General features: G+C 39.5%; 1 protein-coding gene across 2 annotated transcripts in view; it reads right to left on the bottom strand.

The window, feature by feature from the left end:
* Pard3b (par-3 family cell polarity regulator beta) overlaps positions 1–26,486 on the bottom strand; it is a 1,032,172-nt gene that overhangs the window by 130,971 nt on the left and 874,715 nt on the right. For both annotated transcript variants that reach the window (XM_021162850.3, XM_085837816.1), the window contains one exon: positions 25,765–26,061. In XM_021162850.3, the coding sequence (XP_021018509.1) occupies positions 25,765–26,061 (297 nt within the window). The remainder of the gene's footprint in view (positions 1–25,764; positions 26,062–26,486) is intronic.

Here is a 26,486-nt window from a genome sequence, read left to right as displayed (position 1 = left end):
GAGGTTTGCCTTACATTGGTTGGAACCCCGGGCAGCAATGTCACCTGGTGTTTATTAGACACGCAGAACTCGGGCAGGCCTGGAATCACAGTCTCTCTCCCGCAAACAATCCCCAGGTGGTCTGTATCCAGCAGGTGGAAAGAGAAGCTCGAAGGGCAGCTAAGCACCCTCCTCGGAAGCAGACTTCCTTGTTCTAGCTGCTCAGGTTCTGTGTGGAAACCCCCACGGAGGCCCACCACCTTCTGCCCCATCTTGGCTCATGGAAAGAGCATGGGATGCAGGGATGCTGGCTGGAGGCAGCTTTCAACTGTCACTGGTCAATTAATGCAGCTTTTAGCTGCAATTATTGGACATCACCCTCCCCAGATGCTTCTGGGATTGGCAGACAGGAGGGTTTGCTCCCAGCCTTCGAGGGGGCAGGTTTCCTTTCTCTAAGAAGTACCTATTTTCTTTCCTTTTGCATCATTCTATTTTTATGAGAATGGAAAAGATTTGAATTATCAGTTTTTCTAAAGTGAACCTCGACTGCATCTCTGAAAGCAGGATGTATTTGCCACTCAGCTGCCCGTAATTGTAGCAAGAGCTGACCTGGGGGATATTATGCAGCAGAGTGCTATTACTTTACACAAGGAAAGGTTTTTTTGTGTGTCTGTGTGGTTTTTTCCCCTGGGGAGAGGGGCTCTTTATACACCGGGAAGAAAAGATTCCAGATAATAAGACGGAATTTTAAAAAAGAAAGATAATTTTTCAAAAGAACTCAGAAGTCCATATGGTACAATGGTTAAATATTGAGGCTCTAAAGTTGGTATAACTTGGTAGAGTCTGGTCTGCCTATGACACTGGGGCAGCCCCCACCTTCTGCATCCCACTTTCCTCATTTGCATGTTTAGGTTTAGCTGGCAAAGGTGCTTATGAGCAAGCGTGAGGACCCGAGTTCAATTTCTGGAACCCACACAGTGGAAGGAAAGAACTGTAAGTAAGACATGTTGAACCCAGAGCAGACAGGTGTGGCCTTGTCCACGGCTCCTGGCTTTTGAGTAGTTTCATGCCTTATGGGTATTTCACCAGTTGAACAAACCCAAAAATGGTTGGAGAAATGGAAACAAATCAACTTCTTAGCTAGGAGAGAGTTAAACTCTGGTACAGGCTCTGTCTGGGGAAGACCCAGGATTTCCATCTCTGGGGAACTTTTGAACAGGACACAATTAGCTGCCCGGGCTGCGTGATTTGGGTTTGATGCTTAGAAACAGGGAACTGGCCTGAACGAAATTAAAAAGTTCAGTATACCTTAATGCTAATGCTTTGTCATTGGGCAGAACCAACATTCTTGCAGTTTAGAGGCAAGTAGACTTTGGATTCTCCCACCCTGAGATTGATTCCTCATTCCACCCCCTGGCTGCCTGCAGTTGTATTTGCCACCATTGGGATTTACACATTTATATTTCTGCCTTTCCCCCACTAGGCTGTGTTGCCTCTGAGGCTGGGACATAGACATTGCACAGGATGCATTAATGGGTCAGTACAGAATACATTGTTTGCTGGATGGATGGAGGAGTATTTAAAGGAGCCTTTGATGTCCTAATCACCAACCTCTAAGTAACTCATTATTCACTTGTCCAATATTTATTGAGTTAAGCTATGACAAGTAATTTTTAAAAAATATTTTTACAGCATCTTCTATGAGCACAGCATAGCACTGAATACAAAGGAAAATGGATCCCCAGTGAATCAGCCTAGGGTAGAGCCAGACACATAAAACCCATGTTCCCAGCACCAAAAGCTGGAGAGTTAAGAAGGACCAGCTTGAGCTGAAAACAATACAGGGCAATTCTGTGTCTGTTCCCAGCATCATAGAGGCTTCTTATAGATCCCATGGGTTCTGCCTACTCTAACTCAGCATGTGCAGCGTGCAGGTAGCAAATAAAATATGCCTGGTTACCTGCCACAAAGGTTTCAGTGAAGACTCCCTCCATAAAAACACTTCCTAGTCTATTTTCCTACACGGCAGCTTTTCCTCCAAAGGACTATCCCTGAGGCTACTGCCACAGCTCTGCTGAGTGTGAGCAGGCTGGGCTTCTCTCCCAATGAAGTCCACTTCTTTAAAATGTTCTTGGTACACACAAAGGCTATCGCTATCAGGACTTCTGTTTCAGTGTGCAAGTGACTGGCCTATAAACATAATTTTTTAACAGCTTTTCTTCAGTAACTCTGACTGTTTAATTAATCTTCAGCCATTAACCATTCATTTAAAATGCCACTTACGAAATCTTAATTCTGCACATTATCAGCTGGTTCACAAATAGCTAACCATGAGCAGAAGTGTAATGATCTCGCTCCCCGCGCTCCTAGCGCTCACCAAGCTTATAGCCAATTTTGGCTTCTTAATTAACCATATGCATATTAGCATTTAAAATTAAACTACAGCTTTTTTTTTATATAAAGAATTAATGTGCAGCAAAATGTTAACTCACATTATTCTCCCTTTTCAAAGGTCTCCAAACAGTGTCTGGCTGGGCCATGGCCATTTGGGCTGTCCAGTGATGACACAAATAGAACTGTCCCTTGCCTCAGTTGAGTACTCCCAAATGAATTCCTTCTCTTTTATTTTTTATTTTTTATTTATGTGTAAGTCTATGTCTCCAGGTGAGGGTGGAGGTGAGGTGTGGGAATTGGGGGGTGGGGTGGGGGTGGGGGACTATTCGAGGAGCAGAAGAGTATGTCCGATCTACTGGAGCTGGGGTTACAGGTGGTTGTGAGCCTCCTGACATGGGCACTGGGGTCTGAAGTCTGTTCTTCTGGAAGAGCAGCTAATACTCGCAATCACTGAGCTATGTTTCTAGCTCCAGGGGACCTCATAAAACTGAAAATTTCTGTACACCAAAGGGAATTGGTCAAATAAAGAAGAAACCCACAGAATGAGACAGAGTCTTTGCCAGGGTTTATATGTATATATATGATAGAGGATTAATACCCAGAATATGCAAAGTATCAGGAAAATTAAAGTCTCATTTAAAAAATGAGCTATGAATCTTAATAGAGTTCTCAAAATAAATAAAAACAGCTACGAAATATCTTAAAAAGTGTTCATTCTCTTTGGCAATTAAGGAAATGGAAATTAAAATACTTTGGGATTCCATCTTACCCCAGATAGAATGTCTAAGATCAAGGATGTGGGGGAGGGGACTTCTCGTTTACTGTTGATGGAATTGAAAACTGATGCAGTCATTATGGAGATAATTGTAGAGAATGTTCACAGGCTAAAGGGAGGTCTACCATATGACCCAATGTTACCACTCATTACCATGTCCCCAAAGGACTTGACATCCTTTTCCACAGATACTTGCTGAGTCACGGTGACTGCCACTCTCCTCACAATAGGAAATGGAGACAACCTAAATATCCTACAACTAATGAATGGTTAAACAAGACATGTGATACATACACATAACAAAATTCTCGTTAGCGGTAAGGAAAACGAAATCATGAAATTTGCAGGTAAACGGATTGAAGTAGGAAATACACTGAGTGACGTAACCAGACCCAGATAGACAAACTCTGCGTGTTCTCCCTTATTTGTGGAACCTAGCTCAGAATCCTTAAAGCGGATAAAATAACTTAAGGTAAGCACAGAATCTAGGAAAGCAGGGAAGGACCAAGAGGGGCAGTATTCTAGAGAGGGGAGAGAGGGACACGGGTGCTATGAAGGGAGACACAGATGGGGAAGGCTTCTAATGGGAAGAGGGAAGGACAGGTAGAGCAGAGGCAGTGAAGGAAGGATCACTAAGCAACTTGAAAAGGCCACAGGGAATCGTGTATTTTATAAGTTTACTGTAAAATACATTTTAAACATATGTGTATAAATAAATATACACATTGAGCAGAGAAAAAAAAGAGATACAACACCAAGGATATTTGAAATGCCATAGGTTGATATATTATTTTATAAGCTTACTTAAAAATACAATTGTGTGTGTGTGTGTTTTGATGAGTTATGTCATACATGGTAATAATGCTCCACCTAAGAGCCAGAAGCTATCTAACAAAAGCCCAAGCCAGGCATGGAAAACCTCCCTTTGAATCGTTGAGCAGGGAATCCAATAGACCCAAACCAAATAGCCATTGCCTTTGGTTTTTTTCCAGAATTTGAAAATAAGACCTTCTTTCTGATGACACCACACTCTTTAAGCCTAGCCAACTCCCCAGAGCACATTTACTCATATAAGGTCACAGACCTTAGAGGAGAACAAACTGCCACCATTTTTCCAAACCAATCGAATTTCTAATTGTATTCTAAATACTTATTCTTATCCCCACAGATAAGTGCAGCTCTCCCTGTTCATCAAAGCAGCTTCTTTTGTAGCAGATAGAAACCACTACAATAAAGCCAAGCTAGTCAAACCTAGAGAACAAATGACCTTAGGATGGCCAGCTCCATTGGTAGATCCAAAGTGCAATGCTGTTTGGACCCATTGCTCAGATGTTCTTGTTTTTATATTTAAAAGCAAGAGTTATTCTTTGTTTTGTTTGTTTGGATGATGGTTACGGGTAAATCTTGGGTCTTGTATATGTAGACAAATGCTCCAATATTAAGCTACATATTGAGAATACATAAAAAACATCATTTTTAAGTGAATTATCCTTATTAGGTCATTTCAAATCAAATCCAGGGGATGGTAGCAAAGTAGAATATTCTGAGCCTACCAACCAAAAACATCATCAACTGATGTTGAGATTTTTTTTTCTAAGTAGAACTCTTATTATTAAAGCCTACTGGGAAGTTACCATTTCAGGTGTTATTTGGGGCCAAAGTCCAAAGCAAAATCTAGACACAGACTGCTCACATTCAGTCATCACAATACATAGAAGACTCTATAACATGAGTTCTGATGTGGGTTACATTTAGAATATAATACATTTCTTGTACCAGAACCAGTCTGATGTTTCAAGGACTGTGAGTCTTGGCTTAATTCAATAGGGCACAGTGAGATACCTCCAGATTGTACAGATTGTATGTGTATATTGGGGAGAATTGTATAGTCTCTGTATCTTTCCTTCTTCCTTTTTTTTTTTTTTGTTTGAGTTTGGGGGAAGGACTGAGGATTAGACCTAGGACCTCACACATGTGAGGTAAGTACTCTACCATCGAGTTATAGCCTTAGCAAGCATTATGGTGAACTTAGAAATGCTCTTTTGAGCGTGGAGCAGAGACTGCTGGCTAGTCTTCATTATCAACCTGAATATATCTGGAATGAACTACAATCAAGAAATGTAGGGTACACAGGTGATCTGGATCTTGAGACAGGAAGAAAACACATCTTTGATTTGGATCTTGAGGCTGAAAGACAACACACCTTTGATTTGGATTTGGGGGTCGGGTGACACACTTTTCATCTGGATCTTGAGGCACACCTTTAATTTGGGCCATACCTTCCCTTCTGCTGGAGTCTTCCTTAAGGACCATGGAAGAAGGAAGGGGTTGTTTGTCCTTGATTTGCCAGCACATCCATTCCTTTGCTGGCACTGGAATCCATGTCTTTGGGATTCCATGGCCTCTGCCTCAGTTCCTGCCTCCAGGACCCTGCCCTGCTTTAAGTTCCTGTCCTGACTTCCTTGAGTGGTGAACAGCAATGTAGAAATGTAAGCAAAGCAAAACAAAACAAAAACAAACAAACAAAAAACCGTCCTCCACAACTTGCTTTTTGCCCATGGTGTTTCATCAGAGCAATAGAAATCCTAACCTATATGACAGCTTCTTTTTCTTTTATCCAAATCCAGAGACTCTATGGAGAGTTGTAAATAAAGAATCTAGAATCAATAGAGTCAAAATCATGTGGCATCCTCTAGTCAAACTCCACGTGCCTGGAATGAGGACAGTTGTCTATTAAAAATGTTTTACAACATTGTGAGAGTGAAAATGGGGGAAGATAGCAGGCTGCTTTCTGAATCATAATGTGAATTGAGGTAGAGCAACTTTGAATTCATTAGATACTGGGGTAGGTGACATGCGGGTGGGTAACAGCCTCATTCCATTACATTATACCTGTGCAAATTGCTAAAGCTAGTTTCAGCTGAGAATGCCTGTGCAGGTGGCAAAAAAAAGAAAAAAAATTAAAACTGCAATTAGAAACAGAAATGTACTGATTGATGAAGGGAGTTTGAACCAAGCATGAGCATAAACAAGCCGAAACTCAGCAAACTCGGCATTTTGTAATCCTGTTAGCATTTCAGGTTCCAAGCCAAATAAGTACTTAAAATGCAAGCAGATCTTGACTCTGCAATTTCTGGGGCTGCATTCCAGGAGAATGACAATAATTTCATTTTTTGAAGGTCTCTTGGCCTGAAAGGAATTCGAAGAGCTTTCCAAAGAGTAATGGAGAAAACTTACTTCCGAAATCACTAAGCTTAATCCATTCTGCAGTTCCTTCACTGATCAATTCATTTGATGAACAGGTACTTGATACCTACTGTGCTAAACACTGGGAAGAAGCCTGAGGTAAGGAAAACCCACACAAAGGGCTTTTCCTTTAGGCCTGTGGAGCAGGGAGCACAGAGTCAAGTCTGGATTTTGGTAGTTTCTCTTTTGACCCTCCTGAAACATTTCCTCAGAATCAAGGCTACTCACTGTGATAGTTAAACTGCAGAAGGGGAAAGATGCTTTAATTGTGTATTTGCCAATGGATACCAGGCCAGCAGCATGGGCGTCATCGGGCAGTTTGTTGGAATTGAAGATTTGAGGGGCTAATTTCAAAACTAGCCAGGAACTCTAAGTGAGGGGACCCAGGATTTGGGGTGCACTCTTTGAGTTTGAGAATATTTGACTGCATAGAGTTGACCTTCAACCACAGGAACCAGCACTTAGCCGATTAATAAGGAACCTGAGAATGAGTGATGGGGAAGAAGATAGGTTAAAACTTGGGAGCAAGAAGGTTCAGGTTCCTAGGTAACTTGAAGGTGATGGTTAGTTTAAGATGCTGAAGAGAGTAGGAAGCTTTGTGTAATATGACTTGTCCTTGTATACATCTCTTGGTTTGCTGAAGCGAAGGGAAGGGAAGTGCTGTGCAGACAAATTCACTCCAGCACTAAGCTTCCCTTCTTGTACCAGAAGGACCTTTGCTTCTGCATGTGCCAGACTGATTCCACACCGAGCCTCCCCAATGGGCTCTTCTGCTGAGATGCCCTGTGTGTCCATTTTTGCCACCAAATTACTAATCACTAAAATCTTTAAGATTCAACTTCAAATGTCACTTTCTCAATCACTATCAACAACATAAAAATGTTTACAACATCCTACGCCACTCCTTGGTAATACTCAGTGAATGGGTATAAATATTTAATATTTGTCTCCTCTAGAAGATCCCAAGTTCTGTTAAGGTAAGGAATACATCCTCATTTTACTGAATGAACATCTAAGGAGTAAATATAAGAACTGCTTTAGTAAATATTATAAACTCAAATAAGTATTATGAAATCATGTTTCCTGAGTCTTAGTCTGGGAGGTAAGTTTTATCTATCTATCTATCTATCTATCTATCTATCTATCATCTTTTAGAAGTTTAGGGCAGAGCATTTTAAACCACAGTAGCAGAGAAGCCAGGAGGGAGAAGATGATTACATCTTTCCAAGAAATCAGCATGAGTCCAGTGCTACAGGTTTAACATGCATTAACTACCTCAAGCCTCTAAGAATAACTCAAGATTCAGGTATGCCTTCTTCCTAGTGTTAAAGAGGCTCAAAGATGTTCACTACACAGCCGAAACTCACAGAAGTGCCAGGGATAGTATTTGAGTGGAGAATTTATTTTCTGTTTTAAATCTCATGTTACTGAATACTACAAAAAGGTACTTAAACTTTTCTCAAGAGACAGTGTGATGCATGTAAGATGTCCCAACACTGGGGAAATACACAACACTCAACAAATTCTATTAGCAATTGCCTTCAGTGTGGCTACCACCAGCATTGTCATTATCACCACCACCACCACCACTACCTCCATCATCATTATTCCTATTATGTTCCTAGAACTCTAATCCGACTTGTAAGCATGTTCTGGATCCTTCATCTGAGATAGCTAAGTTTGAAGAAATAGTGTCAGAAAAAAAAGATTCAAAAGGAAATTTATGAACTGCATATCCTCAAAGCTGCATTTAGAGTCAAATGATCTGGAAATTATTACTGAAGTCTTCTGCTTTACATCTTTTATGTTTTCCAGTGGATTAGTTTTGAGACTTGGAAATCACACAGACTCATAAAAAGTTGTTTCTGAGACTCTAATTTGTAACCAAGTTCACTCTAGCAATTTGGCACTGTATGCCCCCACCCTACCCCAAACACACACAGACACAAACCCACACAGAGACATACACACCACAGACAGACAGACACTCATGCATGTGCACACACACACATACACACACATACACACACACACACACACACACACACACACACACACGCACAGGCACAGATCTCATTTGCTTTGCTTATCTTCCTTGGTTTTGACTTATATAAATTCCTGGGAAAATTGGTGTATAGAACTCTTGACCCCTTTTCCTAAGCCTGGCTTTCCTGGCAGGCTGGAGCAAAGTTGTAGTGAGTGGGATGCAATGTCAGGAAACTCAGAGATAGACAAGAAGGGGCTAGAGTTGAGAGACACTGCATATGTGATTCTTTCTGGGAGAAAATCAAGACCTGGGCTTCAAGAGAAGGAAACAGACCGATTACTAATAGGGTTCACTGAAACATATGCCTCCTTTTTGAAGTCTGAGCAGCAGCCATTGTGTTGTTTTCGAGGACTGCTTAGCCATTTCTGCTTCCTTGGAAGCCTTGATGGCGTGCTCTTGGGTAGCTTTCTTGGTTTGTGGTTTCTGATTCTTGTTACTCCTTGCATTGGCATAAGATGTACTGGTGATAACCCTCTGGAGTCTGCATGATGGACTCTTTGAATTTCTCTTTGTACTTTCTTCTATAGAGGAAGGTCCAGTTAATATGTCAAAGATTCCTCTTAAAAAGGAACAGGAATTAACATTTGCAGTAAATGGCTGGGAATCCTTCCTGTTGGTCCTGGGATAGCAAAGTCAGGATTTTGAACCGATCTTGTATTTGCTAAAACTGCACAGCTAGACTTTCATAGTGAGGACTGGCTGGTGGGAAGAAAGAAAAGTGGTGAACAGGCCACCTTAATTTTTTTGAGAGTTTCTCTTTAGCATGGATCTTGTCCAGTAGGCTAGGCTAGCTGGCCAAGAAGCCTCAGATATCTGTTTGCCTCTGTCTCCCTACTGCAAGGATCAAAAATATGGGCCAATATACTTGCATTTGTAAATATGAAGTTTGAAAAGTCAGGCTTTCATGTTTGCATGGCAAGAACTTACTGACTAAGCCTTCACCCCAACTCTTTCAATTCTTCTAATATCAAGATTTCCTAACATTGATGACAGGGAAATTCTATTTATTATTTATTTATTTATTTATTTATTTTGGTAATGGTGAAAGGGCTTGTTTTATTCTTATTCTGTGAGAATAACCAGAAAAGTTGAGGGAACCTGAGAAAAAAACAACAAAGAACAAAACCACTTGAAGGCTTTGGAGAATTCCCAATACGCTCAGGACCCTAGAGGCCAACATTGATTTTTGAAGAGTAGGTAGGTAAGCATATTGAACTGGATCCAAAATTTTGTGGCACTTTTCTCTACAAGTCATTTGCTAATTCACAGATGGCACAGAATCAAATGCTAAGAAAATGGTCAGAGTGCAGTGACTAAGATACTTTGAGCTAAGCAGAGTTCTTGGCATTATTGTGGAATTGGAATTAGAAGCCAGAATTCAAAACCTTCTAAGGAAGAAATACCCCTGTAACAAACCCATCTTTCTAGGTAGGGTCCCAGATAGGATACATCTTAGGAATACTAGACTATATACCCTCAACTAGCTTTCATGGTTCTAGAAGAGGGCATAACATTTTCCAAAAAAGGAGACCACCAACAGTTTGACCCAGCCACTGAACCACATCAATGACCAATATGGCACCACAAACCTACAGGCGTAATAGTTGCGTGAATATTTTGGCTGTAACCAACAGTTCTTTAATTGGACTTAAGACCTGTTCAACAAGAAGGATACAATGATTAGCAATGGAAACCTAGCTAACTAGTCAATCTTGGTGAAATTATGGCTATGGGAGGAAAAGCTATAATCACTAACTTACTAAACCAGCATAATCCCTAACAACATCCTATAATCATTTGTTCTGATATCTAAGATAAGTGTAGATTTTACCCCTCATCAAGGAAACTTCCTTTTGCAACAAATGCAGACCACTACAGAAAACCACTACCAATCAAAATGCAGAGTTGTGGAACCCATTTTAATTTGATATAAACTCCCATACATAAGGTTTAAGGAACATTGCAGAAGAGAGGACAGAAAGTCTATAAAAGCCAGAGGATTAAGGATTTTGCTATGTGATTGTGTCTCCTAGTAACGTCAGAAGCTATGCCCATAAAATCTCATCATCATGACCACCGATCATGAGCAGAACAGGAATGACATCAATGAACATGCCAAACCGCACAGGAAAAAGGCCTCATGTCCTCAATCCTATACTGAGAACTGTGCATAACTGAGGAAAGCTGAGAGAGGTGGTTTTCACCAAGAAAGGTTATACCAGTTGGCTATCTAGTGCCATATGATCAGCCCTGAAAACATATATACAAGTGAAATACATGTAACATTGTATAGATTCAATAGGCTATATTTAGGAATATATCTGTGTATACAAATAGATATATGCATGCAATAACAGTGAAAAACTGGGCATGAATTTGAAAGAAAGTAGGGAGGAGTATATGAGAAGGTTTAGAGGGAAGGAAGGGAGAAATGATATTATATATGATTCTTAAAATAACTATAATTAGTATAGTTAAGAAAAAAGACAATAATAGAATTTCACCAGAGTATAACCATTTCAAGCAAAACAACAAAAACCAGGCAGACAGCCATGTGAAAATGAAAATTAAACTAAATAAAATTAAGGGCTCAACAGCTGGCTTAAAGGGAGATTGGAAACACCAAAGGCAAGACTAGTAAACCAGCAGATATGATATATAAAACAACAAACTTGAAAGGTAAAGGAAAAACAGGAAAATAGAACAGAAAGTTTTAATTTTTATTTCATTAGATTTCTGAGGCAAGGGGTGAGACAGAGACAAAGAAAGAGTATTTGCAGAGACACCATCAATTTCCCAAAGCTAATAAGGACATTAAGGGTTATATACATCCTACCAGGTTTAGATAGTGTATGTATATCTGTACAATACATACACACACACACAGATATGTACACATGTCCATGTGCAAACAATGCATACACACAATATACACATCCACACACATATGTACCCACATGTATATATCCACATGCACATACATCCATATCTATATGCACACACACAACCACATGCACACACACATAGATACATATGTACTCATATGCACTCACATGTCCACATGCACACAATGCATACACAAAATGCACACATGAACACACATATGTGTACACATGTACACAACCACATCTACATGCACATACATGTATGCACACATCCACATTCATATGCACACACATCCATATACACATGAACACACACACACACACACACACACACACACACACACACACACACACAGAGATGTCCACATGCATACATGTGCACATTCCAGTAAAAGTGCTGAAATTCAAGATCATGAAAAAAATTGAATCAGTTAAAAGTACAAGACATATAATTTCCAGAGGGATGGCAGTAGACTGACAACAGACTTTTATGAAAATATTGAAGCTAATAAACAATGGAATCATAGTTTAGAAATCTTAAAACCCTCTAACTGATAAAACTGAAGAGACAAATTAATTTACACTTGTAGGGTAGAGAGTATATTCACAGTGGGATAAAATGAGTGGTCAACAATAAAATAATAGAGAAATCCCTAAAACCAAATCGCAGATGTCTAAATAACTCACAAGGCAAAGAGAAATTCTCAAGGTAAGCTCAAAAGTGATATGACAAATATACAGTGTATTAAAATGCATGTGATATCCCTAAAGCAAGAATGAGGGAAGAATTTAAAACAAAGTTTTACATTAGGCAAGAAAGTCTTAAGTCAGTATTCTCAGCTTCACTTTAGAGAAACTAGAAAGAAGAGACACAGAAATAAGCAACACAAAACAGAATGAAGGAAATAATAAAAAGGCGAAATCAATGAAATTAGAACCAGAAAAAGAATGAGGAAAAAAGTAGTTGGTCCTTTGAAAAGTCAATAACATTGTCAAGTTTCCAAATAAAACAAAAGAACAAAAAGTGATAAAAAGAGAAAAACACAAGTTTTAAATATCAATAAGGGAATAGGGTAGCACTAGAGACCCTGTAGATTATCAGCTGATGAGCGGCTATGGGGACAGTTAGTCTGAAACATGCTTGCATCAGAAGACAATTGACAATGCACCATCATTAGGATAAGAAAGATACTACAGATGACCCTATAATGTAATTTTGTTTTAAAACATGGATCAAGTCCTAGAAAGATTAAAACTACCATAATTCACACAATAAAACCTAATTTGAACAGACTTACAATTATGAAGGTCTTTGAATTTATAATTAAAAACTTCCTAAAGAAGAAATGTTAGGTATCTGACAGTTTTACTAGAGAGAGCTAGCAAAGCTTTAAAGAAAAATGAATGCTACTTATCCAGTGGAGCTGGTCTCACCCCATATTGAAACTAAAGATAATATAAAGAAACCTGTAGGCCGGTAATCCATATGACTCAGATGCACAAATACTTGTCAAAAATAGTAGCAAATAGTAAAATACTGCAATAATTATATACCAAAACTAAAGTGGCATTTATTTAGTTGTGGTTGGTTCTGTGATTGAGAAAGGTTAGCTATAATCAGCATATTAACAAGCTAGAGAAGAAAACCATATGATTATATAAATTAAAAATAGAAAATCATCTGCTAAAACTCATTGGCTTACAATAACTCTCAGAAAACTAGGGATTCAAGCTGAACTTCTGTAACATCATAAAGATGCCAACACAATCCCTCAACTAATACTACAAAGGTGAAAGCCAGAATGATTTCTCCACATGATAAAAAAAAAAAAAAAAGCAAGAGTCTTCAGTCTTTCCATTGCTGTTCAACAAGGTCATGAAAATTACAGCCTGTGCAATAAGGCAAGAAAAAAAAAAAAGGTCTACAGGGAAGAATGGAAGAAATAGAGCTTATTATGTTCATATAAAAGCCAGGAGAGAGTCATTTCCCCCATCTCTTTAATAGCCATAATATGAACACTTTCAAAACATCTCTCAATAGGTGAGTGGCTAAGGGATTATGGTACATTTGTACTGTGGTCTACTACCCAACAACACCAAGTAAATCCTTTTGACAATGACAAAAGGGTAGATTCAAGAGCATTATACTGTTTGAAAAGAGTCTCGGAAGGTCATACTCTTCTCTATTTACCTGATTCTCATTCTGAACTATGCTATTTATGGCACAGTTACAGAGATGTGAACTAGATTGGTGATTGCTGAGAGACAGGGATGGGGGAATGATATCTGACTATAAAGGGGACTGTGAGTGAGCTCATTGTGGTGATGGAAATATTTCTGGATCCTGACTGCAGAAGCGGTTACATAGATAGTCACACAGCTTAGAACCAATATCAACTTTCCTCTTTGATACTTTGCTAGAATTATACAAGATACATTAATTGGAGGAAAAACTCTGAAAGGAATAATATATTTCCTCACCCATTTTTAATTCACTGTTAAGGACTAACAAGGGAATTAACAAATAGTATTTTTATGAAAGTTTTTGCTATGTAGCTCTATGGGGCCTCAAACTCAAGACCTTTGTGCCTAGCCTTCCAAGTGCTATGATTATAGGCATCCATCATTGTGCTACTTTCTATGGAATTAATATTAATTTTAATGACAGGATTGTACAAATTCTCAGGAATTACTACATATAAAGACACTACTTATTAACCCATACAATGCTATTTCCTACTTATGTATGCACACACATTTAAATCCTAGGAACAGTATTCTCCTGTAGGTACTGTCTTATGCCCTTTTATAGACACAGAAATCAAGAGATAGGTGGTAAGTAATTTGGTTTTTAAAGTTACACAACAATGATGGAAAATAGCTGAGCTAGTCCTGAAAACATATGAAGTTTCAGCTTCAGAGTCTATGTTCAGCTTCTTACCTTCTCTCTTGTACATAGGTTTCCTTTCCTGCCTGTACTTGTCCATGTGCTGGCTCAAAAGCAGAAGTAAAAGCATTGGATAGACGTTCCATTCATATTATACTCACTACTCACTCCTACAGCACGCTTCCAGGGATCTCATGGCCACCTTGCTGGTGAGCTCTTTTGCTCCATGTCTGACTTTAAGAATAGCCTTCCCTATAACACAACTATTCTTTTTGACTTCTAGTGTCCAGTGCATGCAACCTGAACCATGAATTCTGGCCTCGGACTTTCATGAAGAATCTACCAGACAAATACTGCTATGGTATAAGGAGGCCTGGTCAGGCTTTGGCCAAAGAATAAGCATGGATCAGGAGAGGTGCTCTACTAAACTTGACACCGAAAGTGCACTGAGTATGCAACAAAAAGTTTCCTTCTTAGGCAGGTCACACAGGTATTGACAACCTGAGAAGAGAGAGACTGAGTGCAGGGCACATTGGAGGGAATCCCAAGGCTTGCTCAGGCTTGCCTGTGAGCCTGTAAGGTAGAATAACTGGGGAATATTGTTTCTGTGTGAGTTCATATCAGCCTTCAGCCATGCTCTCTCTAGAGAATGAGTATTCCACCACATATAAATATTAAAACATCTCTTTAAGATGTTGGATATTTATGAGTGCTAGCATTAAAACTATCTTTTACTGCCCCCTTTCATCCCACTGATTATTTATTGTTTGAAAAGATAAATACAGGAAAGTAATTGACCTAACAATGGCCTATTCTTGATTACACATTGCATTAAATACAAAAAATTGTAAAGAGGGCACGTTGAGATCTGTCCTTAGCATCAGCAAAGATTGTATAATGAAAAGGTATGTGGCTTAGCCTAATAGATGAATGCAAACCACAGGTCACAAGAGGCTTGAAGTAACTGCATCAGCCTAGCTGTGCAGGGAAAGGATACACTTCTGTATCTCCACCGCCTTGAACACAGTGTTTAGTATATAACAGGCATCTCAGAATTTATGGAATGAATGGATGAATGAATGATAGAAAGGAAGAAAGAGACAAAAATGTAAGGAGGGGCCATCTGATAGCTGAGGACGAACTTGGCTGTTCTTGATATACAGTTGGCACCATCTTCCTACAGGCAAGGCGCTCTTCTGTTTGTGCTGTTGTAAGTTGAACTGAGGATAGCCTATGCATATCCTTCAACCTCCTCTGAGTAAATAGACTTAGCTAGATGAATGGATCCTGAAATTCAAGTCATTTGCTTGAAAAAAATACCCTCTACGTGGATGCATACACAATAGTTTTAACAGCCAGAGTAGAGTGTTCCTCAGGCACCCTTATTTATTGGAGGTTAGGGTGGGAGGTGGGCTTAGGAATAGATTGTCTTTGTGGACTAACCCTCCTCCATGGAAGACTGTCTACACCTTTTACCCTGAAAATGGTAATTTAGTCTGCCCTTTATTAGTAACCTGTACTAAGAGCAGGGCCCTCAGAACATGGGGGAAATTAATGAGAACATCACGTTTTAAATAGAGAAGGGGTAGAGGAGAGGCGGCTTAATGGTATAGCCGTTACTCAGCACTGATCCAGCCATAGCGATTCTTTCATTAGGAGAGTTCTCATTATTGTTTAAAAGTCACTTAAACATTGATGGTATTATGTTCTGAGGGGAAAAAAATCTGATTGCTTCATTCAACTGATGAGTTAAGTCTCCATGGAAATAGCATTTATCACTGGGATTCCTGAAGTGAAACTCGATGGCTCTGGTTCTGTTTGCAGAACTAAAAAAGAAGGAAAGAAAAAAAAAAAACCCACATCTCTAAGAAATTACTGTATTCACTGTTCTGATCTCACACACAGGTTCCATAGAGGTATGAGTCAGAAGAAAGATCTAAAATACTGCGAAACTGAAATAAAATTAACTGGAAAAATCACTAGGGAGGAGGCTGGGAACAAACATCAGTCTCCTGTGAGCTGTCGGTGACAGAGCACGGCTTAGTGAAATGCTGAATCTCTGCAATTAATGCACTGTTGTGACAAGAGATATCAATTATCCTGCATTGCCCCAGCAGCACATGATCTGTTCCCCCCGCCCCATCCCCCAGCTGTTCCCACCTGGCTGGGTAGCTTGTCTGGTAATACCTTTCATATCTGTCTTTCCTCTTCTCGAAAAATTCCCCAAAACAAAATTTTCAGTGAGTGTGAAAACTGAGAAGACAACTAACCAAGTGCTTTAGTCAAGTAACATCAGAAGTTGCTCAGACTGAAATATTTCTGCCTCAGCAATTAGAGAGGGGCTATAATCTCTTACTAAGGATAACCTCGCACAGGATGCTAATATGAATTTCCTTGAACTAAGTGCTATGTACCCATCATCTGCAACTTTTGGATTATTAGAGGGAGAGGAACGTGGAAAAGAAAGAAATCATCTAGACTTGAGCTAATTGTGGTGGATTCCATGGAGTGATCTATAAGAGCCACTTGGAACTCCTTTTTTGCTTCTTTGAATTCATTTGCTGGAAAGATGAAACACTCACTAGTCTTTCACATTTTCTTGCAAGAGGAAGTGACCCTTTAAATTCTGTTAATGTGAAGTTATTCGAGACTCCTGGAATTTTTTTTTTTATAAAGAGATCAACTTGCTTAGCATAGTTCACTGGCTATTCTACCTTTTCAGATTTTTCTTTGCAAAGACTAAACATGAGACTATCTTAGAGTTATAATGTAACACCAAGATGAAACCCACCCACAGGAGGGTACACCCACAGCCTCAGGTCTTCCCCAAATCAAAGGCAAGGAGGGAGATGAATGGAGGTCACTTGAAGAGGCCAGGGCTACATGAAGTTCTTAATAGGAAACATAAATATATCCATTGAGTTTTCTGTTTTTGTAGCCAAAAAAATCTTATTTCACATACTGTGTTATTGACAGCTCTTTAGGGCCCATGGAAATTGGGCCGGTCCAGCAGATGGATGTGCACACTCTAGTGACATGGAAAGAAGATAACCTTGATTCAGGTGACTGGCTGAGGAATATCTAATGAGCTATGGATTGAGAAGGATAATTACCTAAGTATCCCACTGTTTAACAACTACATTATTCATTTATGCAGATGATATGACAAGTCCCACAGCATCTGAGATGTTTTTCAGTTGCTTTATAGATTATCCTCTCACTTCCTTTCCTCTTTCTACCTTTTTGGTTCTGGTGATTATAATATCCCAGCAAGAGTTACAGCTGAATGTAGGATTAACTTTTAGAATCATGCGGTCATGGAACAGATGGAATCGATCAAGTTCTGAAATGCATGACTTCAAGGGTCAAAATACAATAAAGAACCTTTGTAAACAGTTATATTTAACTTACTGACCTTCTCAATATAGAGCCTATTGTGCTATATGGTCCAATGTTATTGTGACAAAGCTTTCGTGAAGATTTAGAGTTGATGTTTATTGAGGCAGGACTTATTTCACTTAAGTCACAGACAATCCACTGGATATAGCAGATACCTTCTCTTCATTTTACAGCTCTAAAACTTAAGTTTTTGAAAAATTAATCAATTTGAACCAATGTCACAAGAAGGCCCCAAAGCCTCGTGCCTTTCCAAAATTGAATACACTTACAATTTAAATATTTTCACAATGGATTCTATTTACTACTCTAACGCTATACTGTGATTTTGTTGTTGTTCAGACCTAGTCATTAGACTGAGTTTCTTTCTTTTTTTTTTTTTTAAAGATTTATTTATTTATTATATGTAAGTACACTGTAGCTGTCTTCAGATACTCCAGAAGAGGGCGCCAGATCTTGTTACGGATGGTTGTGAGCCACCATGTGGTTGCTGGGATTTGAACTCGGGACCTTCGGAAGAGCAGTCGGGTGCTCTTACCCACTGAGCCATCTCACCAGCCCTAGACTGAGTTTCTTGAGGATTGATTCTGCTTTTAAACTCCCTTGTATGAGCTTTGGAATGTAACAGATGCTCAATAAAAGTTTCTACAAAGCACTTGTAAGTACATACTGGAGCATCAAGGCCACTTGCCTGGATTGTTGGGGTGTTCCCTGCTATTTGCCACTTTGATTTCCCTGATGTATTATGTTAGTCAATAAATATCCTTGTAAGCAAATGCAGAGTCCAGTATTATTGGATCACATTACATTTTATAATTCACTTTAAATGTATACATTATTTGGATTATCTGTTAGAGAAAGTAATTACTTTAGGATTCACTAAGAACATGTGGTTTCCTTTCTTAGCTAGGTTATGAGATGGCAAATGGGGCAACTCTTAACACATGGGGAACTTCAAAATAACTCAGAGGTTTTACAATGTTTCTGTTGAAATGGAGAATGTAAACTAGATACCGGTCAACTAAATTAATAGCCAAGCGAAGATCCCACAGAGGGCAGATTAATGGAGGTCTCAAGTACTGAATTGTAAAGATTATATTTGACAGTGATCAATGATCTTATCAATGACATATATGAGTCACAATGATTAAATATGAGAGTAATAAAACTAAGCCCATGAAGCATAGCTAATATTTTTGATAAAAAGTCCCCATCTTTATGGATGATAACAATGGGCTAAAAGTAACAATTACTTTTGGGGGTGGGGGTGGGGGTGGGGGTGGGGGTGGGGGTGGGGGTGGGGGTGGGGGTGGGGGTGGGGGTGGGGGTGGGGGTAGGGGTTGTAAGATAGAACGCCACTATGTAGCCCGGCCTGAACTCTAACATGATTTTCCTGCCTCAGCACTGGACCTGTTAGGATTGCAGGTGTGAGTCATAATGCCTGGTTTTAATTTGTAACAAACATATTTTTAGCTTAGATACAAAGAATATCTTCCAATTAAAAGAGACAAGATTCAGTAATACATAGCTTGACAATTGTCCTGGTAATGTCTTGTCAACTTGATACAAGTTAGAGTCAAGTGAGAAGAGGGGAACTTAATTGACAAAAAACTTTCACAGCATTGGCCTATTGGTGAGTCTGTGGGGCTACTGTCATTACTGATGACTGATGTGGAAGACCCCAGCCCACTGTGGGCAGGTCTGCACTGGGCACATGGTCCTGGGTTGTACAGGAGAGCAGGCTAAGTAAAACAGGAAGAGCAAGCTGGTAATCAGATTCTTCCATGGCCTTTGTTTTCAGTTCTTATTTTCAAGTTTCTGCGTGGATTCCTGCCTTGACGTCCCTTCTAGATGGAAGCCGAAGAAAACTCTTACCATATTGTTTATTATAACAGTATAAAAATGACACTAACAAGAAAGCATAGAAGCTGAAGGGGTCTGCAGCCTTATAGGAGTCACAGCAATATGAACTAACCAGGACTCCCAGAGCGCATGTCTCTAGCTGCATATGTAGCAGAGTTTGTCCTAGTTGGCCATCAATGGGAGGAGAGGCCCTTGGTCTTGTGAAGATTCTATACCCTAGTATAAGGAAATGCCAGGGCCAGGAAGCAGGAGTGGGTGGGTTGGGGAGCAGGGGGAGGGTAGAGGAGATTTTTGGAGAGGAAACTAGGAAATGGGATAGCATTTGAAATGTAAATGAAGAAAATATCTAATAAAAAAGAAAGCATAGCAGCTTTAGATAAAAAGTATAACATAAGCTAGAAATTGACAAACGGTTTAGGTCACATTAATAAATATAAAAGGAATAAAAGATTAAGGCCAAGGAATACAAAATCCTTTGGCTTCTGATGCATCTGGAAGATAGTGTCCACTTGTGCACACCATGATTAACACAGTGATCATAAAGTCAATAGGCTTGAGTGTATCCAGGGAACAGACACCCAAAGAGCTATAGATGTAGATTACAAACCAGGACTAAAATAGCTGGAAGAGTTTATCCTCAAGAAATGATTGCCCAGTGATCCTAGGGCAATGTGCCATACCTTCTGTACCCTGGTATGTATATATATATATATATGTATATATATATATATATACCAGGTATTATATTATTATATATAACAGTATTACTATATATAATAATTATATATTATTTGTATAATTAAAAGGTAAATTGTTTTTAACCATCACAGCATTTGAGACATCATGGCATTAAGCCTCCATCTTGTAGAGAGGTGAGGATGCTCTTCATTGACCAATTTGTGGGATTTCAGGACCACACCTTAAATACAAATCCTCAACCAGCTCTTCCTCCTACAGCTGCCCCTTAATCTCTCTCCTGATGAGTTTGAATGCCTTACCCTGGTGACCAAGGCTCGGTCATCCTCCCTCACGTTTGCTCTTGAGCCTTCCTGTTTTATCTCTGGCTATTGACTCCTTTCTTTCTGGTCTGTCTAATGACCAATTTCTTAAACTGTGAATTACAACCACAGAAGAGGTCATAAATGAATATAAGGGTTGCAAAAAATTGCCAACAATATAAGGTCTCTGGATGCACCATGGCCACATAATTGATTTATGGTATTTTTTGGTAGCAGTCTCCCTTGAAGTATCCTAACCTTCACTGCAGCCTAGGCCCAGAACACATAACATAAACACTTTACCCTGCATGCATCATGTACAATGACCATGACACCTTGGCTCAGATTTGAGACTACTGTATGTTAAAGAGTTTAATATTTTTACTGTACCTCTGTGACTATTGGAAACTAAAACTTCTATTGTTTTCCTATCCTCAGTTCTCAGTATGCAAATATCAAATTCATGTATCTTTCAACCAGACTTTGTTAGAATGTTTGATTTGAAAAATTGATGTTAGAGTTGCTGACTTGAATTTCACTGAAAAAAAAAATCATTACATGAATTCTAGCCTGTGATGAGCACAGAATTTCCAACGGTTTTGAAAGGGGCCCTAAGCATACTTCTGTCATTTTATATTATGCATTTATGTGAAGTGGTATTCTCAGCATTGACAATTATAAAATCAAAGTATTGATCAACTCTGAAAAACATGGAAGATGCTTTATGTCCTACAGTATCAAATATTCAGCCAAGATTTAAATCTTTATGTAAAATAAACAAGCATACATCCCATTAGCATGCAAATCTGCTTCCATTTATAATGCCTGGTAATATTACACGTAAAGAATCGTCTTAAAATAAATTAATTTATAGCACATTACTAGCAAGTATTTTATTATTATTACTTACATACTTTGGGGTTGCATAAAAATCTTGGGTGGGAAAGAGTTGTGGGTGGAGTTTACAAAGCCCTGCCCTCACCTGCCACACTTCCTCTCACTTTGACCTTCACCTATGTTTCACCCCAACCACTAACCCAACAGTTCCGCTACAGTAACTACCACGTACCAACCACTGTCTTCTACATATCTCATAATGTATAGCAACCCCTGATGAGGGGGATATACCATTTTCTCTCATTCCCTACTGAACTTAGGACTGACTACCAGTCCTGGCCCTTGGCAGATGCTCCATAAGTATTTGTTGCATTGCTTGCATGAAGATGCAGCATGGCATTTTGGGAAAGTTATTTTTTCTGAAGGCTGTGTAGTGGAAGAGAATTGGACCCAGATCAGCCCCCACACCAGAAGTCATGGTTTAACATGCCATTAATATGTGTTAAGACCCCAAGCTAAGCCACCTTACCTGCATACTGTACAAGAAGGAAGAAAGTGCGTCTATGTAACAGGTTGGGTTAGGGGAAAGAAAGGTATAGAGAGGTCTAGAATGATGTCCCAATATTGGGCAAGTTACTCACATTCTCTGAGCTTATTTTCTACAACATTGTTATAAGGGGACATTGTTAGTTTGGAATCACCATTTTAGATGTGACTTCAAAGACACAGTCTTTCCCATCCAATAACCCTCTCATTACCTCTAGGCTCACTCTCTACATTCTTACCACCAAAGCAATTCCTATTATCAGTTCTCCTCTGCTCCTTATAAGTCACTGACTCTATCCTCTCTAAGTTACCAATGACCTTTTAGTGGCTACAGTTTCTTGACAGGCTTTAGTCTCTCCATCTCTGTGGACACCGTTATGATACCGGCTACAGGATCTTGACATATATCAGTCTCCACTGCACATATGTCATCACTCAGATTTCTGGAGCCCACATTGGACAGCTGCAGGACACTTGTCATCAGTTACTATCAGCCAATTAAGTATCAACATGAGATGTGACACAGTGACTCCAGTGTGCCGTGCAGTCTCACTTCCTGCCACTTTCCTTCCTGCTTACATGCATATTCTGGGTATTTCTCAACTTCCTCAAATGCATGCTCTTTCTAGCAACTTGACCTTCTTACATAACTATTTTGTAAGGGAAAAGAGGTATCTTATTGTACCTAATCAATGTTTAAGGAGCCTTCCAGAGCCAGCTCCACTCTCACCTGCTTTAGGAGGCCTTTTAGGTGTAGCCTAAACAAGGGAAAGAAGCTTTCACTTCTAATTACAGAGTATTACAATTCTCCGTTTCCACATGTCGTGGGTTTCTATTGATTAGAAAAGGAATTCCTCTAATCCTTATGAACATGTCAGGATCACCCTCCCATCTTCCCTAGAACTTTCTAGAGTATATATAATATAGTAGATGCCAAATAAATGCTTACTGAATGAAGACAGCTTGATCAGATGACTAGATAAGTGATATGCCCTTCACTTTAAAATATGGTAGGTTTAGAACTCAGAATGTCCAGAATTTCACAGATACAGAAGAGTACAAGTGGTCATAGCAGTAACCATGATGATAATAGCTATCATTATCTAGTGTTTACTGTGCATCAAGGCAAAAATTGCTTGCTTTAAGACTTTAAGGAAAAGGAACAGTGCAGTCTTTAAATATAATTAAAGATAAGAGCAGAATCAAGACAATTCTGGGTAAAAAGAGTTACTCTTTGATCTGTTATCTAAAAATTTAACAGCTGTCTAAAACTCGCAGAAGGCAGATTTGGAGCATTTATTAACACAAGGAGGCAAAAGATATGTGAGCTGGGCAGTAAATAAATAATTTTTTGGCAGCATTTTATAGTGGCTGTCTTTAACATTATCCAACGAGATTTCTTTCCTGGTCTACCTACATGGGTAAAATTAACTTAAAATACCATATATATGTATGTCACGGTTTAGATCTAAAAATTCCCTCTATTGATTCAGTATTGAAGGCTTGGTCCCAGTACAGCTGTGTTTATAGCTAGGGCCACAGAGAGATGGCAACTTTGTCAGTGGGTTCATCTGTTGATAAGGTCATAGCTACTCAAAAGTAAAGTCAAGTCTGAGGAAGTAAGTGTCTGAGGGGAGCATTTGCTATTCTTCCCCTCTCTGTGACCAAATACCTGACAAAAAGCAACTTAAGTAGGTGAGAGTTATTTTGGCTCACAGTTTGAGGGTGCAGTCTATTATGATGGAGACATCATGACGGCAGAAATTGAAGCAGCAGTCTCATTATCAGGAAGCAAGCTGAGAGAAATTCTATTGTTCAGCTTGCCTCCCTTTTTATTCAGTATGGAATTCTGGCCCATGAAATACTTGATGCCTACTTCATGATGATAACCCAATGTAGAAGCTTCCTCATAGATATGCCCAGATTTGAGACCCTGTCAATTTCACAATCAATATTAGCCAAAGGGCATGGTTTTGAAGGGTTAATGATGTCCCTGGTCCTTTCCATGTGACCTTCTATGCTTTCTGCTGTCATTGGATGAGTAGTTCTCCCCAAATACATTCTCCCCGTCATGATGTGGAGCAGAAACAGCTGGGCTGAGCAGCTATAGATGGCTTGGACTGAGACCTGGAAAACTGTACAGACTTAAAGATTTCTTCTTCTTGAGTTGTTAATTTCCTGGATTTTGTTACAGAGATAGGAATTAGAACAATCCTAGGGCTTAAAAAATATGGGTAAAATAAACTTTGGGTGACAAATCTTTTAGGCATGACGAGTTCTGGTTGTCTAGTATTCTTGGAGATCAAGAATACATATTAACACACCAGGAAATAAAAGGGCACAGGAAAAAGAAAGCCTGTTTCTGTGGTTTAACTCAGCTTGTGGGTTTGCTACAAATTTCTTTTTGCAGAATAGTTCACATTTATTCCCATGGAATTAACACTGGGACATACCAGCTTGGGAAGGTCTGAGAAATATAGTCTTGGGTGCTGGTGTTCGATCAGACATATGCTAAGAGTATTGCTATAAAGCCCTTTCTGACTTAGAGAAAGGAAGATTGACTATGCTTTAGCCTAGAATAGACTCAAGTATAGTATTATTATTTACATGATAAAATTCAACCCTATGTGAAGGCTGGAGAGAAAAAGGCCAACTCTTAATCAATCCTTGGAATTAGCAATTTACTTATGATGGCCATATCACACAGTCATAGGAATTTATATTTTCATTTTGTCCTAACGAAAAACTTGACCATCTTTCTTTAATATTATCAACCTGGAAGCTTGACAGTAAGGATTAAAAATTGCTCCTCGCTTCCCACTTGGTTATTGGAAAGGCTCTGAAAGGTAATCAGTCTTGTGAAGCTCCACTTTACAGTCTGCATAAAAATGCCATGATTTCCCTTCCTCTCCCCAACCTAATTGAAAGTGCATAATATCACCCAGCTGGGGAAATGTGTAAACGGTAAACATATGCAATATATCATGCTATCACACAGACGCTGGCTACTGCTAGGGACCGGGTGCTTGTCAGAACCCTAAGAAATCGGGAGGATGAGTCTTTTTCTTTCATCTAGAATGAGAGCTTCTCACACCTTCGTCCTCACCTCCTCTCCCCAGATTCCAAGCAGAAGCAATCAGGTTGGAGCCAAGTCCATCCACCCACTCCTGGAATGTGGGACTCCAAGGTCACCTAATCACACATTTGGAGTCGCAGTCCCTCCCTACAAAGCTCCCTTGGACCAGCCTTTCCCAAGACAGGGCATTTTTCTTTTGGCAAGAGGTGGGGTTGGAATTATCCTGTTCCTTACTTCCTTCAGACAGATGCTCCCAATATTTTGTTCCCTTGCTGCTAAAGCTACAGGTCACCTCCTATCTTCCTCTACTTCATCAAACTCCTAGGACCAAGATTACCCCATTTTCTTCCCCTGCTCATCAGTGAATAGCTAGGCAGTTTAGTTTGCCCTATCTTATTTGTCTCTATAGCTGTCTATAGTCCTACTTCAATTACACCCATTCAGAAGCCATTTTCCCTTTTCTGACTCTGTATCTCCAGGTTCCATGCCATCTTCTTGAATAAGTGTCTTACAATAGGGATCTTAGGACAAAAGACAATATTCCTTCAAAGCTTTCATTAGTTCTCCGCCACTGTATTCCTGCAAAAATTGTTCCCTATTGTCTCATGTGCTGTACTGTCACCATCCATTCATGTCACCTTATAACCGGCCATTGTTTTATTTTTGATGACTGATACCTTACTGGTAGGTCAAAGTGCAACACTTGTCTAGGGCACCATGTCACCGTGGTTTTAATAGATTGAGGGATGGATATGTTTTTATCTGCTTCAGCAGTAGAGATGATTTGAAACTTACTGAATTAAAACTGCATTCATCTTTCACTCAGTTATATTACCTGTCAGCTAGGGCTGGTGGATGATATGGCTTGTTGACCTTGGCATAGAGACCCTCTAAGTGGTCTGGAGACAGTGGACGCCCATCCCGAGGGTAAGCAAGTGGTCCAGCTCGAAGGGGAGATGGAGATCTAAAGACATTTGCTGATGCACATGGTTCCCGAAAGTGGTTCACTCTGGCATAATTGGGGTCCATTTCGTCATCGTCCATATCGTGCATTGGTCCAGTCACTGCCGTGGCATAATCAACAAGGCCTCTTGCTTGCTTTTCCCTTAGCTCCTGATGTTTTGCTCCAATCCTGAAAAATATAGAAAAGACAGCATAAACTAATGTGAATTTCCTATGCTGATCTGATGAAGTAGTCTCCTGAATCTGTGTTAACTCTTGCTAGCCACTTAGCTGTCACTCCCTGTTTCCTCAGGATCATACCATGCTGAAATGCCAACAGCATAAGAGGATTAATTTTAAATCCATGACCTTTATTTGTCACAGAGTCTTCACTTTGATAGCAATGCTATAGGTATTTTGACATAATGCTTACTGATGATTGGGAGGATAGCAGTCCCTCCCTACAAAGCAGCTGTGCTTGTGGCAATAGTACACCCCAAATGAGATATACCATGAGAGTCTTTCTTGGGACAAGGCTGCATGGGAAAGAGCCCACCAGAGTCTTATACTTTATTTTGACTTCACTCTTTAGTACTCCAGAGTTTCAGTGTACTG

Source organism: Mus caroli, unplaced genomic scaffold (assembly GCF_978045245.1).
Source record: "Mus caroli unplaced genomic scaffold, Mus_caroli_1 scaffold_1, whole genome shotgun sequence".
NCBI classification, from domain to species: domain Eukaryota; kingdom Metazoa; phylum Chordata; class Mammalia; order Rodentia; family Muridae; genus Mus; species Mus caroli.
The sequence above is the reverse complement of the archived record's forward strand: the minus strand, read 5'-3'. Positions and strand labels throughout refer to the sequence as shown.